Genomic DNA, 15,830 nt, shown 5'->3' with positions numbered 1-15,830 from the left:
CTATGCTGTTTTTTTCACCCCATTGCAAATATTCAACCTGTTCTCTTATTGAGGAAAAGCTTGTTCTTGGAGTCTCATTCTTTAGAAGTTTCATTAGACTTTCTACATCCAGGAACAAAAACAAAAAAACTATGTTCCAATTTCCTCTTTTCATTTTTTCCAACCTCTCTCATTCCTTTCCATTACCCATCACTCCCTCTTCAAATAAAGTGGTCACGGTCATACAGAACATACTTCCTTTCTTATATCTACTAAAACTAACTTAATAAAAATGACCACTCCTAAAAAATGTAGTCTGATCATTCTAACTAGCACCTAGTACGTAACATGTTACTTGGGACATAGTGTGCATTCAATAAATGTATTTTTTGAATTTTTATTACAGAATGGTTTACACATTCAAAGCAATGTTATTTAATAGGTAAATTTAATGTTTCCTATGCTAGAGTAGCCTGAGGGTTCCTTAAGAAAGACCAATCCCTACTTTTGAGGCACATTATCACAATGTCACAGGATGAAGGTGGAACCAAGACATAACTCTGGACTTGTGGCACTGTACACAATAGCCTAGTATGCCTGTGGCCTCAATTCAGCTTCAGCTTCAGCTCCTGCTTCAGAAACTTGCAATGTATAATGAAACGCATAGTGCTATGTGCTTTATGGGTGCTCAAGCATTATTTGTTGGCTGACTTAATTAAGCTATATTTGCAAAATGGCAAGGATGTGAAGAAACTTTCCTACCTAAAAAGAAAGCATTCACGGTGCTAGACATTTGGTAGGCAAATAAACAGTATAATTTCAGCCTTAAAGGAAAAATACTCAGATCCCCGTCCAATAGGCCCAGTGGCTAGGCAACCCAAATGTCAGCACTGTGTTTCTGAAACGTAATTTAAAACATCATAAATTGTATGTCATCAACTTTGAGGACAACATTCCTTTCCTTCCTTTCCATTCCCATTCCCTGCACCAACTTCAAATCCAGAAAATATAACTAATAAACTTAAATCTCACCTGTCTGGTGAGGTTTGCAAGTAAAAGTGATGTGTCAGCTGATGATTTATAACACCAAATTTAAGGGTGATGCATTGTTTTGAAAAGAAATTTCCATATTTAATGTTAATACTTTCAGAGTGCAAACAATTCAGGAATTTGCTCCTGACTGTGACCTTCATATATCTCACTTAATCTACTGACCACCAAGAGACAGATGACTCCTGTGATTTCTTTCAAGGATGGATGCTTACTTATGGCCATGGTGTGTTTTTAGGTGTTAGAACACTACGAAACTTGGGGTGGTCCCTTTCTTTCACCAGTATTTAACTGAATTTCAACTAGGCATTAGCATACATGGCAATTAGGCTCTATGCCCAACTTAGAAATTTACTCTATTTCAGGTGAATTTTTCCCTTGCTTGAAATGGTTGCCTTGAATCCTTTCCCATTCCTTTTTCTGTCCTCACCACCTGCAAATGGTAACGTAGGAGTAGGTGATTGATATCAGGGGTGTAGTCAAGACCTCATGAAGGGCCAAGGCAAACTCGTTCATTCTGGATATCCAATTCATTGTCTCACCTCACTAGTATTATGCTTAACAAAATGGTGTTAGATGACATATAACATACAATGAAGCATTCCTACCATCCCAATAAACCTGCTACCCAGTTTTACCTTCACATTGAGTGTCTTATTAGTTACTGAGCTAAAAATCAGGTCTCACTGTCAGGTGGTGAAATAGAAGAAAGAATAGAAAACATGTTAAAATCATTTTATTTGTTAAAAAGTGGAACTACTCCAGCTAACAGCCAATAATCATCTTCTACTGTGTAAGGTAGAGAAGTGACGATAGGATTACTATAATTATGCTGATGACAGTAAGAATAAGAATAGGTTACATTTTACTGAGTGCCAGGCACTGTACTAGGTGCAATATCTCAGAGCCAGAAGAAAGCCTGGAGATTATTGAGCCTAATACATTTGTTTTATTGTTGAAGGAATGGGCCCAGAAAGTCAAGAGCACGTTTACTGTCAGTTACTGGGAGAGTCAGGTTGCCACTCCAACTTTGCCACCCTAAAAGTCTTGGTCTATTTCTTAGTACTGTGGTCTTTCTGTGTCTATTGCTCTTTGGGGAAATTAATTTGTTTCTTAATAGTACCATTAAAAATCGGAGTTCAAGCCTATTTTTCTTTTTCTAATATGTGCCCTTCAACAGATCAAATAACTAAACATTCTTCCAATTAAAATGACGACCCATAAACTATGAGACTAACAGTTAAAGCTGAGGAGAAAACTATGTTCTCTAACCCTACTGGGGCCAAAAAAAAAAAAAAAAAAAAAAAAAAAAAAAAAAAAAAAAAAACAACAACAACAACAAAACGAAAGAAAAGCAGTACGTTCTCTCCTAAAAAGAGAGAAAAATAGAACCCACAATTTCAAGTGAGGTTTGAACCGGCAGGAGGTGGGAGAAGGTGAGAGGATAGGCATCTAATTAGAGGAAAAGAAGGAAAGGAAAAGGATTACAATAGTAGTGTGAGACTCAGCCTTCATTTCAACGTGCACAGACCTCAGCAGACAGCTGGAAACCTGCCAGGGAACGAGGCCTTGGAAACAAGCTGGAAGACATTGGAGAGACTTTAACCAAAACAAACTCCAGCAGGGGATGTGGTTGGCAGCACTGAAAAAGCAAAGGACTCTATGAGTCACTCTGACATTAATTTTGAATGGTATCATGCTTCTATTTTGCAGTACAGGTTATTTATACAACATTTGGTACTGTCTAACACACACACATATATATAATATGTAAAATATACATACAGATACAGATGTTCTGTACTTAAATATTATATTACAGACGTTAGAAAAGAAAAAATCCAATATCTCACTATTCTAATCATTAATTCACCATTTTTTAATCTGCATGTTTTAACATAGCTGTAATTGGGGCACACATATAATATGGAATACTTTACTTAAGACCTTAAGCATGGTTCTATGCTGCTAGATAACTTCATAAATATTGCTTTATAGGACAATGATATATTAACTTTTTAAAAAGTAGTTTACTTCCATCTTTTAAGCTATTGTCATTGAATTTTTTAAAATAATAGAAACAATAATGGTGACAATAACTGCCATTTAGCAGATATTTACCATATTCCAAATATAAGTGTGTATATATATGTATATTGTTTTGATATTTTATAGCAACTCCCAAGGTAGGTATTATTAGTCCCATTTTATAAATAAGGAAACTTAAACTTAGTTTAAGTGACTTGCTCAAGGTTATAGCTAGTTAATGGCTAAGTAAGCACTCAATCACGTCTGCCTGGTTCAAAGCACGCCCTTTTTTCACCAGAATATGCTATGTTTCTTCTGCAATGTATATCTACATGTTTTTCTATGTCTGGGATGTTTATCATATATTTCCAAAAGTTGAATTATTGGTGTGAAGAGAATAAACATTTTTAAAGTGTTTATTTACATACTCCAGATTGTTTTCCATGAGGGTGTTATCAGTGTATAGCACCACCATCCCAAACATTTTTATAGTAATTAGAGGTAGAAAAAAAGAAGTAAAGTCAATGAGTGACAGACGAAAATCATTCTGGTGTAAATAAAGTTTCTGTAAGCATCTAGCTTCTATAACACAGAAGTTTGTACTTTGAATATCTGATGTTAGAAATTATTGTCTATCTCTGGATCTGAGTAGGTACACAGAAAATTCTTAGGATTTATAAATGTGTACAGGAGGATCTAGCATATGGTAGATTCTTCAAGAACATTCAGTTAAAAGGAATTAACGTGGACTTTTTGCTTTTGATGAGGATGTGAAAGTTGGAAAGAGTGCCACATCCAACCTCACAACAAGAATAAGCTGAATAATCTATGTAATCATAACTTTTCTTCAATCTAGAGAGAAGTCTCAAGGCAACCAACTAGCCTGAGGTCTGAAGAAAGACAAGCACCTGCAAAAAGAGATGGGACATGAGCACTAGCTCACCTGTGGCTGTAGAGGGAACACAAGGTCACAACAGAAGCAGGTATAAAGAATTCAATTAAATTTTTTTTTTTTTTTTTTTTTTAATTTTTGTGGGCAAAAAATAGGTGTATTTTTTTATGGGATCCTTGAGATATTTTGGTTACAAGCATGCAAATTTTTTAGTGAATGGCTAAAGAGCAAATGTGGGTTAGCATGAGAGTATAGAACCCTTGGAAGCCTTAGACACAGGACACATTTATACAAACATGCAGATTTATGGTACAGATCAGTTGGAGATGAGTAGCCACTGCAGTGGAAAAGGTAGGAAACCAGATCCAGTTCCTTTCCCTTTCATGAATAAAAGTCTTAAGCCCTAGGGGAAAGGCAGCAAAGTGTATTCTCCCCAGGGTAAAGATGAAGACCTATTGCAGCTGGGGAAAGGTAAAAACAGAAAAAATTCCTCCAATTCTGGGGGAAGGATAATAATTAGTTGTGGGCCCAAACAATTAGAAGTATCCTACCACTAGAAGAGGGAAAGGATAACTAAGAAAGTCCCACTCGTGTGACACAGAGGCCCAGGATCTTACAAGACTGAGGTTGAAGCATAAAAACAGAGCATTTGTCCCTGCCCACACCACCAGACCAATAAGCACTTAATAAGAAGCAATAGCAGTATACCATCAGGGGAGGGCAACAACATGGAGAGAGAATCTCTCTGAGGCAAGATAGACAGGGAAGATGGAAAGTTGAGAAAAGAACAGGGATATTCAGAAAACTCTCCAGAAGACCAACCCCACATACGCACAAGGTATTAGAGGAATCTGAAGCTGGTAGTGAACTGAGAGTAGCCATATCAAAACATAATTCAAACGTAGTTTATCTTTTATTAGATTGAGTGAATTCTCATATAAACAACCTCGCTGAAAAAGTGTGCCCATTTCAAGAAATAAGTACTATTTACTTTAATCTCTACTGTTCTACATACTATGTCATTTAAATAAAAATTATGAAATAAAGCAAAATAAAGAACATTCTCAAGAGACAAAGCAATCAACATAACCAGCCTCAGAGATGACTTAGATGTTGAATCCATCAGACAGAGAATTTAACATAACTATGATTAATGAATGAAATGTTTTAATGAAAAATATGAATAGACAAATAGGGGATTTCAGTACACATGTTAGCTATTAAACAGTCAGGTAGAAATGCTAGAAATGAAAAACAGTAGTATTGTTGAAGAATGTCCTTGACAGTCTCATAAGCAGACTTGAAACAGCTGAGAAGGGAATCAGTGAAAGTGAAGATAGAAAAAAAATTGATCCAAATTGAAACACAAAGAGAAAAAAAGGATGAAACACACACAAACACACTCCAAAACACAGCATTTAAGAACTGAGGGATAATATCAAAAGGCCTAACACATATGAAATTGGAGCAAATAGAGTAGAAAAAAAATATTTGAAAAGATAAAGGCCAAAAATTTCTCCCAAATAATGAAATATGTCAAACCACATGTCCAGGAAGCTCAGAGAACCCCAAAGATCTCTAAACATTATCTCAGATAAATATCCTTTCAACACACACGCACACACACACACACCCCTCCAGACATTTCACATTTAAACTGCTGTAAAACAAAGACAAAGAGAAAAATCTTAAAGGAAGCCAGAGACAAAATATAAAGGAGCAAAGGTAAGAATTATAGCAGACTTCAGAAACTATGCAAGTCTGAAGACAAATTGGTGTGTTTAAACTGCTGAGAGAAAGAAAAAATAATAACTCTCAATCCACAATTCTATACACAGTGTGAATATCTTTCAGAACTGAAGGAGAAATTAAGACTTTTCATACAAAAACAGAGAATTCATTATCCAGCAGCCTTGGACTATAAGAAATACTAGAGGAAGTTTTTCAGGCTTAAGTTCTACATACCAGAGAGAAAGTTGGATCTACACAAAGAAATGAAGATTCCAGAAATGGTTAAAATGAAGATAAACGTAAAAGACTTTTTCTGACTTTTAATTGCTGTAAAAGATAATTGATTGGCTAAATTTTAAAAATAGTAGTAGTGAAAAGTGGAAAAGAATGAGTATAGGGAAAGTACAGTCGTTTTGTGGGTTTGTAGCATATGTAAAAGCAAAATAGATGACAGCCATAACCCTAGTACACCAGTTGGGACACCACACAGTGAAGAGGTAGAATACTCCTTGAATCTAGACTGTGATTAGTTTAAGATGTACATTGAAAATCTTCATTGTGGTGGCAGTTATATGACTGTATGCATTTGTCCAAACTCATAAACTTGTACACTTAAAAGAGTTAATCTTACAAATATATATTATACCCCAATAAACTCTGAGTTTTAAAAAAGGATATTCACATGCACAACTTACCATTTTACCCTCTTACTTTTCTTCTTTGGGTGCCATCAAAGTTCGTTATCACATGAATGATAATGAGCAGCCATCTTTCTGTGTTGCCTAATTTTAACCTTGCTTCTTACCTTATATGACTCTGAGCTTTTTATTTCTTACATCTGGTGACTCTGTACATTTGAATCAGAACAAGTATACACACACACTTACACACACACCCTAAGGAACTAAAATGTGAATAGAGCCATGGAGACTGTAAATGTACCATAAATATTCTATGTATAAGATGCAGGTATCTATGTATAAGGTGGCAAAATTGACCTAGATCCACAATAATCGTTCGGTACAGGATGCAATTGAGGTAGCATAAACAATATATTTCAGTCTATATCATATCACCGTCTACAGCTTATTGGATCTGTTAATAGATATGATCAAAATGGTTTGAAAAGATTTGGTCATGAATACTAACATTCCCTCTGTTCCCTATATTCACCAAGGTTCTTTCTGTTTTGAAGACCTGTCCACATGCTATTTCTACTACTCAGTTTCTATGCTATGAGTGCTTTATTTAATTTATTATTTTATTATTTTTATTTTTTAAGAGATAAGGTCTTGCTCTGTCACCCAGACTGGAGGGCAGTGGTGTAAACATAATCCACTGCAGTCTCAAGCACCTGGGTTCAAGTGCTCCTTCTGCCTTAGACTCCTGAGTAGCTAAGACTACAGGTGCACACCCACTGCACCGGGCTAACTTTTTCTTTTTAATTTTTTGTAGAAATGGTGTCTTGTTTTGTTGCCCAGGATCATCTCAAAGCTCTGGCTTCAAGCAATCCTCCTGCCTTCATCTCTCAAAGTATTGGGATTACAGGAGTGAGCCACAGCAGCATGCCCTATAGGAGCTTTGTGCAAAGTTTAAAAAGCATCCTCCATTCCTACTTGGGCAGATGAATAAGAAAAGAAGCCCCTCTGTGTAGATGTAGTCCCAAAGTTGCAAGACTTGGCAAGAAAAAAGGCACCCTTTTCTGAACTAGAAAGAAGCCCCTTCCTCTGGGCTTATATTAAGACACCTCTACACAACCTATATGTAGAGGACCTGTGATCGGTCTGCTGTAAGGATCAGCCTAAGGACAGTAATCCGTTTTTTTAGCAACAGGCCTGGGAAAAAAGAGCACTGCAATTGTATAGAACATTACACAAGATTGAGAAAATGTCAATTCCCCTTATTAGAGAGTAGAAAGGTACCTGATCAGTGTGATATGGCTACTAAAACACTCTGCCCCAAACCAGCACTTAACACTGTCCATACCTCCACCTAGAATGTAGTAACATCATCCTCCACAACCACACCTTTTTTTGGTTACCTCATATTTATCCTCCTGATATCAGTTTAATGGTCACTTTCCCCTTCCAGGGAGTGGGAGATCAACACTGACCTTTCAATCTAAATTAAACCCCTTGCTTTATGCTTTTATATCACCAAAATTTTCTTACAGATCTTATATCACAGTTGCAATTACAGTCATCCCTCAGTATCTGTGGGGGAATGGTTTCAGGGCCTACTGTGTACACCAAAATCAGGGGATGCTCAAGTCCCTGATATATAATGGCATAGTAATTTTTTTTGCATATAACCTACTCACTCATACACTCCAGTATAATTTAAATGAGACTAGATTACTTATAACATTTAATTCAATGTAAATGCTATGTAAGTAGTTGTTATACTTTATTGATTAGGGAATAATGACAAGAACAAAAGTCTATACATTATGTATTTTTAAAATTTTTGATCCAACGTTGGTTGAATCCACGGATGTGGAACCCACAGATACAGAAGTATACAGTTATTTGTGTGCTTACTTATGTAATGCGTGGCTCCAACAACCCCCACACATACAACATATACAAACTTAATCAATACATTTCTCAACCATAAGCCACAAAAAAGCAGAGACCTTATCTGCTGTGTTCATCATTTTATTCCCAGAGACTATCACAGCATCTGCACATACTTAGTGTTTAATAAGTAATCACTAAATAAATTCAGACTTTTCCTTGTTAGATTCTTTAGCAAATTTTATCACACATGTGCACACTCAAGTACACAGTATGATATAGAATGTTATGGAAACATTCCTTTTAATAATATTCAGTTTTCAGTTGAATGTGAGTAATTAGAATGGTATGGATGTATACTATAATACAAGTAATATCTTATTGGGTATATCTTATTTGAATTACTTCCATTTTCCATTGGTGACTTTATTCATTTTCTGCTAATTTTTAGATGTTATGTTTGGGTGGTTGGTTCACTACAGATTAGCCAATCCATTACTTTTGTGATAATAAACAGTAATTCTTACAGGTGTCACTGGGCTATCTAATTTGGTTTATCTCTCAAAGTGAAATGCCATATTTTGGCATTATGTGATTTGCATTGTGAAGGTCTGACTCACAATCTTTGTTGTCATTAGAAAATGAAGAATGAATAAATAATGTAAGTCAACTTACCAAATAGATTTTGCCATAAGTACCAAGGCCAATGGTTTTATCTAGTGAGAATATTCCAGTTGGATCCTGCAAAAAAGTAAAACAAAAACTGTCAATCTTCGTAGGAAATTAGGTGAGCATTCAACTATCTTAAGCGGTATTTCCAATCTTCCTTGTTCCGTTTAAATTTACATGGGAAGAACCTAAATGTCATTTACCAAAAGAATAGACATGTCACAATCTCCTTGAACTGACTATATTCATTTATTAAAAAGAATAAGCAGTATGGACATTAAGTAGTCATGTATTTATCATAAAACTGCAAAATGCACACAATTATGTAAGACTGAGGCATAACAATGAGGTAATTAGAAAGATAAAATAGAAATAAGTTCATTTACTTGCAATGGAAGTGCTCTTTTATTTCAATATTACTTTTTTTTGTTTGTTTTTGTTTTTGAGACAGAGTTTCACTCTTGTTGCCCAGACTGGCGTGCAATGGCGTGATCTTGGCTCACTGCAACCTCTGCCTCCTGGATTCAAGTGATTCTCCTGCCTCAGCCTCCCGAGTAGCTGGGATTACTGGCGTGTGCCACCACACCTAGTTTATTTTGTATTTTTAGTAGAGACGGGGTTTCTCCATGTTGGCCAGGCTGGTCTCGAACTCCTGACCTCGTGATCCACCTGCCTCAGCTTCCCAAAGTGCTGGGATTACAGGCGTGAGCCAGCGTGCCCAGCCGATATTATTCTTTTGAGTGATAACTAGACAAGCAGAAAATTTAACATGCAACAATAATGACTAGATGTTGGATACAAAGTTTAGACGACTTATTTGAATTACAGGTTGATGCAAAAGTAATTGTGGTTTTGGCATTAGAATAATGGCAAAACTGCAGTTACTTTTGCACCAACCTGTAACAGCTCTTAAGAAAGAAATACCATCTCTAAATATGAATGACAAAGCAAGATCATGATATTAAAAGAGCATCATTTTAAGAAAATCAGACAATTTTTTAAAAGTTAAACTTTGCATCTGCTAAATACCTGTTCATGGCACAAAGTGACGTTTTCTGTGACTTAACCCTAAATGTGGCATCATAGGAAACAAAACATAACATGTTTTGGGATAGAGTTGTGAGGCTTCCATATTTATCTTCAAGTATTGTTTTCTTACCTTTAAATATGGGTACTCCTTGATTGTTCACCACAAAACACGGTTTCTTGAATTTTATCACTGTTTGAACTTTCAGTCTAGCAGCCTATTTTGCTATTTTAGTAAAACTTGTATGAGGCATGAGTAGATGCCAATTTATACACAAAATGGTAAGAACATTGGCAAATTCTTGGAAATTCACATACCTTATTGAAAATTTATTTTATATACACAAACGTTGTTTAATCCTGTTTGAAAACATTTTGATTGCTGTGATAAATACAAGCTAAACAGGAAAACTATTGAGCATATGCAACTTAGATGAATGAAATTATAAACTCCTTAAAACTGCCATGATATTTGTGTAATCTAGCAAAACTCTCATAGGAAAATGACACAGCTTTGGGATTACATCATTCAGTAAGTATCCAACTGGACAGAGAGTCAGAAGACTTGAATTTTAGCCCCAGCTCTACCATTACTTAACTATATGACTCTGGGTAAGTTATTTATTCTCTCTGGGATTCGGTTTTCACATATATAAAATAAAAGTATTGTGATAGGTAATCTCCCAGCTCTAAAATTCTACAGATGAAAATCACAACCTATCAATCATTCTAAAATCTAGATGTTTCCACTGAATTGATAAAAGCATTGTTAGATAAAGCAGCAGCCTAGCAGCTTAGTTTTTCAAAATGATCATCAAAGTTAAGATCACAATACACAGTTATTTCAAACAAATAGTTTAGGAAATATACTCCCAACAAACATGTAATTTATCTAAAACGACAATTTTAGGATCTAAGAAGTAAAAATAGATCATTATATTATCCTTATTATTAAGCATATCACTTTTGTTATAACTCATTGAAAGATTTACAAGAGAAAAGCCAAAAAAAAAGTTATTACGGACTGACTTGAAGACTTTATCACCGTAGCACATTTATGTGATGGATACCATTGAGGGATTTATTTTAGACATTGTTAATTCTGGAGAAACAGTCTTTGGCCATCTGTCAAAATAATCAAACATGTTACCTGATTCCTATTGGTAAACTATTCTTTGCTATAGTTAACGCTGCATTTTAGCTGGAAAAGATAACATATATTAGAGAATTATTGTAACATCTGTACAACCTGTGTTTTTGAGTCTTTGAGCACAGTCTTAAATTTCTTTATTCCTTTCTCTAGTCCTCAATAACATAAAAACTTTACCCTGATTTGAATACAGTTATCTAACTATTCAAAAAAGACACCCAGGAAATGGACTAGAATAAAATGCCTGTAGATATTCATGGAGGCCTCATATCTATGTCAGGAAACTTGTTTTCTGCTCTCAAATGACCAAACCATCTTTCATACTCATGTTTAATAAAAGAACATTTAAAAAATTTCATCTTAAAGGCAGCTCAACTTAGTATTCATATATTCTAAGACTATATTGTTTTCTTTAGTCCTATATGCTATTTTTGTTCCCCATCTCCATGCTACTCTCTTTCAAGACTAAATGTTAAATTGGGGAAAAGAGGAGGACTATGCTTAATACTAGGTTAACAATGCCAAATTCCTCATATATTTTGGACTTACAGTCAGAGCAAGTTTATTTTGGATTTCCAAGGAAGGAAGAATTGGAAAGGAACAATCTTTTTGGTCACTATGAAAACAAAAGTTTCACGTCAGAGGAGTCTCCATAATTATTTGGTCCTTTCCTCTGCCCTGCCACCTTGAGATAAGAAAAACAGAAGAGGATAGATGTTCGTATCTATGAGTGCTATACCAATTTGGAGATTATTTGGGGGGTTGGTATGTCTTGATGTCCCATTTGGGTATACAAAATGGTCAGTAAAGAAGAAACTAATTTCTAAAGTTTGTCTTACAATAAATTACTAAAAATCCAAGTCTTAAAACATTTTTGAACCATAAACTGTTAGACAAACCTATTGTACTTTCGTTATCTCTTTCTATGCATCTAAATTATCTCCTGCATTTTAAAAGTCCTAGTCTCCCTGCCCACTGAAATCTCAAATTCTGGGGAGTTGTTTCTGTCTCCTGAATTCAAGGGCAGGGAAGAAAGACCATCTTGATGGCTAATTTTAATAAAAGCCAGGGATGGGAGTAACTGGAAGGAAAAGAGCCAATAGAAAGCAGTGTTAACTGGTCAAGGGAGAGAATTTCAAAGCAGAGGCTGATCCACAGAACCAAATACGGCAGAGATTAAGGAGAAAAGGGAACCAAAAATGGTCAACATGAGTAGCAAGAAATTTCAAATTTAGGATAGTAAAGGAGAGTGAGGAAACACGCTCCAGCAGTCAGGCTGCAAAAAGAAGGAGACTGCACGGTACCTTGAAGGATATAGCAGAGGCTTTTCTCCTTCTACTTGTAATATTAGAAACAGCAATCTTATGAAAAGAGTTTTTGGAGAGAGAACATGAAAGGGATAGATACGACAAGATGAGTGCCAGAGTGAGTTTCAGAGATAGAGGAATGGGCTTCACAATTTACATGGTGGCGTTAAGGGGGAAATCTTTTCCTCTAGACCAGTGTTTCTCAAACTGTAGACTGTATAGACTCTCGCTACATGAGAATCATCTGGGTAATACTGTTAAAATACAGATTCCTTGGACCTATCATAGAATTATGAAATCAGAATTTTTGATGATGGGTCCCTAAATCTCGAAATTATTCTTAATTTTTGTGCACTGTTCTTGTGCACTACCATATGAAAACCATTGCTCTAGAAACTGGAGAAGAAAAAAGACAGAAAATAAACTGATGTGCAGTGTTATGTGGAGGTGATGCTCTATATATATGCAATTGAGGATTATGCTGAATATTTCAATCATAGTTGACTGAAATGAAGATAAAACTGCTTCTAAACAGGGGCTAAGGAACTTGGTAAAGTGGGAAATTTCTCATGACCAAATGTGGATAGCAGGCCTGGTCTGGGTAGAGCTGGAAGTCATACTTAAATATAAGCCTAATGTATTTCAAATATAGTTTTTGGATCATGTGCTATTTCAGATAACCTCTGCCACTACTGTCCCCTCAAGGCCTGTCTAATCCTGACCCCAATATAGATTAGGACTACACATGGCAGTGTCAAATACCAAGGCCACAGCCGTGAGGAATGTCATTACCATACTGGGCACAGAAGGCAAAGGGGATAGTCATAGTGAAAGACATGACAGATTTGGAGAGGAAGAAATAGTTTCCAGTCTCAAGGACACAGGCATACTAGGAATACACACACACACACACACATATATATACACATACATACACACACATATGGTCATATATATATGATATATATATAGTACACATCAAAACAAACATATATATGTGTGTGTGTATGCGTGTATATATATACACACATAGAGAGAGGCAAACACACACATCCCTAGGTATTGCTGGTGGTCAAGGTGAATATATATACATATATACACACATATATTACAAAGATATATATCAAGACATAAACCTTTATACTTCTCTTTTCAGAAAGGAAACACAAACCACAAATCTCTTCACATTCTTTTTTGTTTTTTCACCTACAGAAAATATTTATTCAATAGAAAATCAGAAAATTACAGTAACCCATTAATTAACAAACATAATGGAATTGATCTATTGTAATTACATTGGCTCTCTTATTTTGTCTCTGACTTTAGTGCGTTATGTGAAAAAGTTATATCATTGTATAAAAGTGAATGTTTTAATTTTGAAAGTTATATAATTTTCTCACCCTTTCTTGTTTCCCAGTTTTCACTCCTGCTTACTCTTTTGGGTTTAAAAATAATATCTATCTAATAACAAAAATACCAAATAACCTACCAATTTCTTCAAGTCTCAATTTGTAAAGCAAGTTTATCCTCCCTCAAGGGTCTTTGTCTTGTGGTCATTTAGCTGGCTAGGCCTGCAAAGGACATAATGTGTCAATTTTAAACTAGAGCCATATTTATTTATTCTTCCACATTCTGAATGTTTTTTCTCGGTTTGCAACTCCAAGGTTTGAATCTTCCCTCATTGTCTGCCAGCTGCCAAATTGGTATACTTGGTGTTTACAGATGGCAATTTTCTGACCTTCACATATGTCCTATTGAGGATAATTACTGCAAGGGATACCATCATATGAAGGTTTCTTTACTTGCTTTATCAACTCTACTTTGCATCAAAATGCAAACTTCAACACAACTGATTCAGATGTCTCTTCACCTCTTCATTTGCTTTTATTTCTTCAGAGTCAGAAAATAAATCAAATGTACAGAAACCCCAAATCGCTGAAAAACATAACTCAGTGACCAAAGCAACAATAACTTTCCATGTCTAAAAATTTGACAGTAAAGAAAATTCTAAAGGGCATGCTACTGCTCTTCTGCTAGATTTCTTAGGGTTTGAATCTGGGTGTTTGAGGACAGGGGAGAATTATGCATAAATTGCTCAGAGAGTGAAAAACCACAAATGAAACAAAATGTCTCATGTATAAAATTTAGAAATCTGAGGACTTTATGAGACTTTCATGAAGTCTGGAAAATGAGGCCAAGCATCAGTGTCCTGAAGTTTTGTATCTTCTCGCTACTCCCCTTACATTAAAAACCAACCTTATCTTTCTACTATCCCCACACACCCACTCCACCAACCTCCAGGAAACTAATATTCCACTGAACTGCAATGTAAAGACTGCAGCCTTTCCTCTTATCTCCTGGGCTCCACCAAATTCTTATGTCCCAGGGCCATGACCGGGTCAGTTAGTCTGGGCCACTTCCCCCATTTTTTCTTTTTTGTGTGTGGCAGTAAAATCTTTTCTTCTTTTTTTCCTTGGGTTTGGAATTCCCTGCCGTATCATTTCTATGAGGTCTTTCCCATTCACCCGTTTAGTCATATTTAGAAGGGAGTTTATTTCAGTTTGCCCACCTGCCTGCATCAGTTTCACATATCTGCCCTAGTTTGCTTTTTTTCTCTCTTCCCAACCATAGGCAGAGAATGTTGGAGGAAGGGTAACATTTTATTCCTTGGTTTTATACTTTTACTTGGGTGCAAATCTAGTCTGAATATAAAAGTTCTGCTTAGAAAGGAAACCACCAATTGAGGCCTCCATAGTCCGGAAATCTCATGTATCCACACTGAAAGGAAGAAATTCTGGGTGCATGCAGAATGAGAAAAGATTTAATTTTTTAAAGTTCTGTGATATATTTTATGAAGCTGCATAAATAACCGCAACACTAATATCTGTAATTCATGTTTGCACTGATTGGCAGAGAACAATTTGGTAAAATGTTACCCATGTGTACCACCTTACCTCTCCACATACAGCATCTAGTGTAAAATCATATAGGGAAGGCTTTGGGAATGCCCTATTTTGAGCGAGACAGGCTTCTATCATAATCAAAACACATTCTTTAAATGCCAAATATGTGTAAAATTAAGTCAATCGACTTTGAATAGCCCTATAACCTTAAGGTTAATATTTAGCTTTTTTCAAAGCAAGCAGGCCACTGTCCTGAACTACAGTTGCCTGGTGATCATTCCAGCGGGGTGCCTGCTTATTCCCTTTCGGAGAATCCTGGGGCCTTTTGCATTCAAGACAGGGTGCGAGTGAAATGCCAATCTAAAAAGGGAACTTGAAACACGGATTTGGGTGGAATCCAATATTAGCCACAAACCAGATGCCAATGAAATAAACTGCGCTGCCAAAATAGTAAGTCTACTAATTACGATGGCGATAATAGTTTACCAATCAATTACAACTCTAGAGGAAAGCTGGGCATTCGGGAAAAGAAGAGCCCACAAATGAAAACCACAAGAAAAAGCTAAATCTGGTTGGGCA

The 15,830-nt window shown here is 35.8% G+C and overlaps 1 protein-coding gene across 1 annotated transcript in view; it reads right to left on the bottom strand.

Moving 5' to 3' along the window:
* Positions 1–15,830, bottom strand: part of LOC108522466 (nik-related protein kinase) — a gene marked incomplete at its 3' end in the record, with an annotated part of 76,330 nt that overhangs the window by 57,187 nt on the left and 3,313 nt on the right. The window contains exon 2 of the mRNA XM_017862681.1: positions 8,872–8,937. Within this exon, the coding sequence (XP_017718170.1) occupies positions 8,872–8,937 (66 nt within the window). The remainder of the gene's footprint in view (positions 1–8,871; positions 8,938–15,830) is intronic.

This window comes from Rhinopithecus bieti, unplaced genomic scaffold (genome assembly GCF_001698545.2).
Source record: "Rhinopithecus bieti isolate Rb0 unplaced genomic scaffold, ASM169854v2 scaffold_62808, whole genome shotgun sequence".
In the NCBI taxonomy this organism is placed as follows: domain Eukaryota; kingdom Metazoa; phylum Chordata; class Mammalia; order Primates; family Cercopithecidae; genus Rhinopithecus; species Rhinopithecus bieti.
This window is presented reverse-complemented; position numbering and strand designations above follow the sequence as displayed.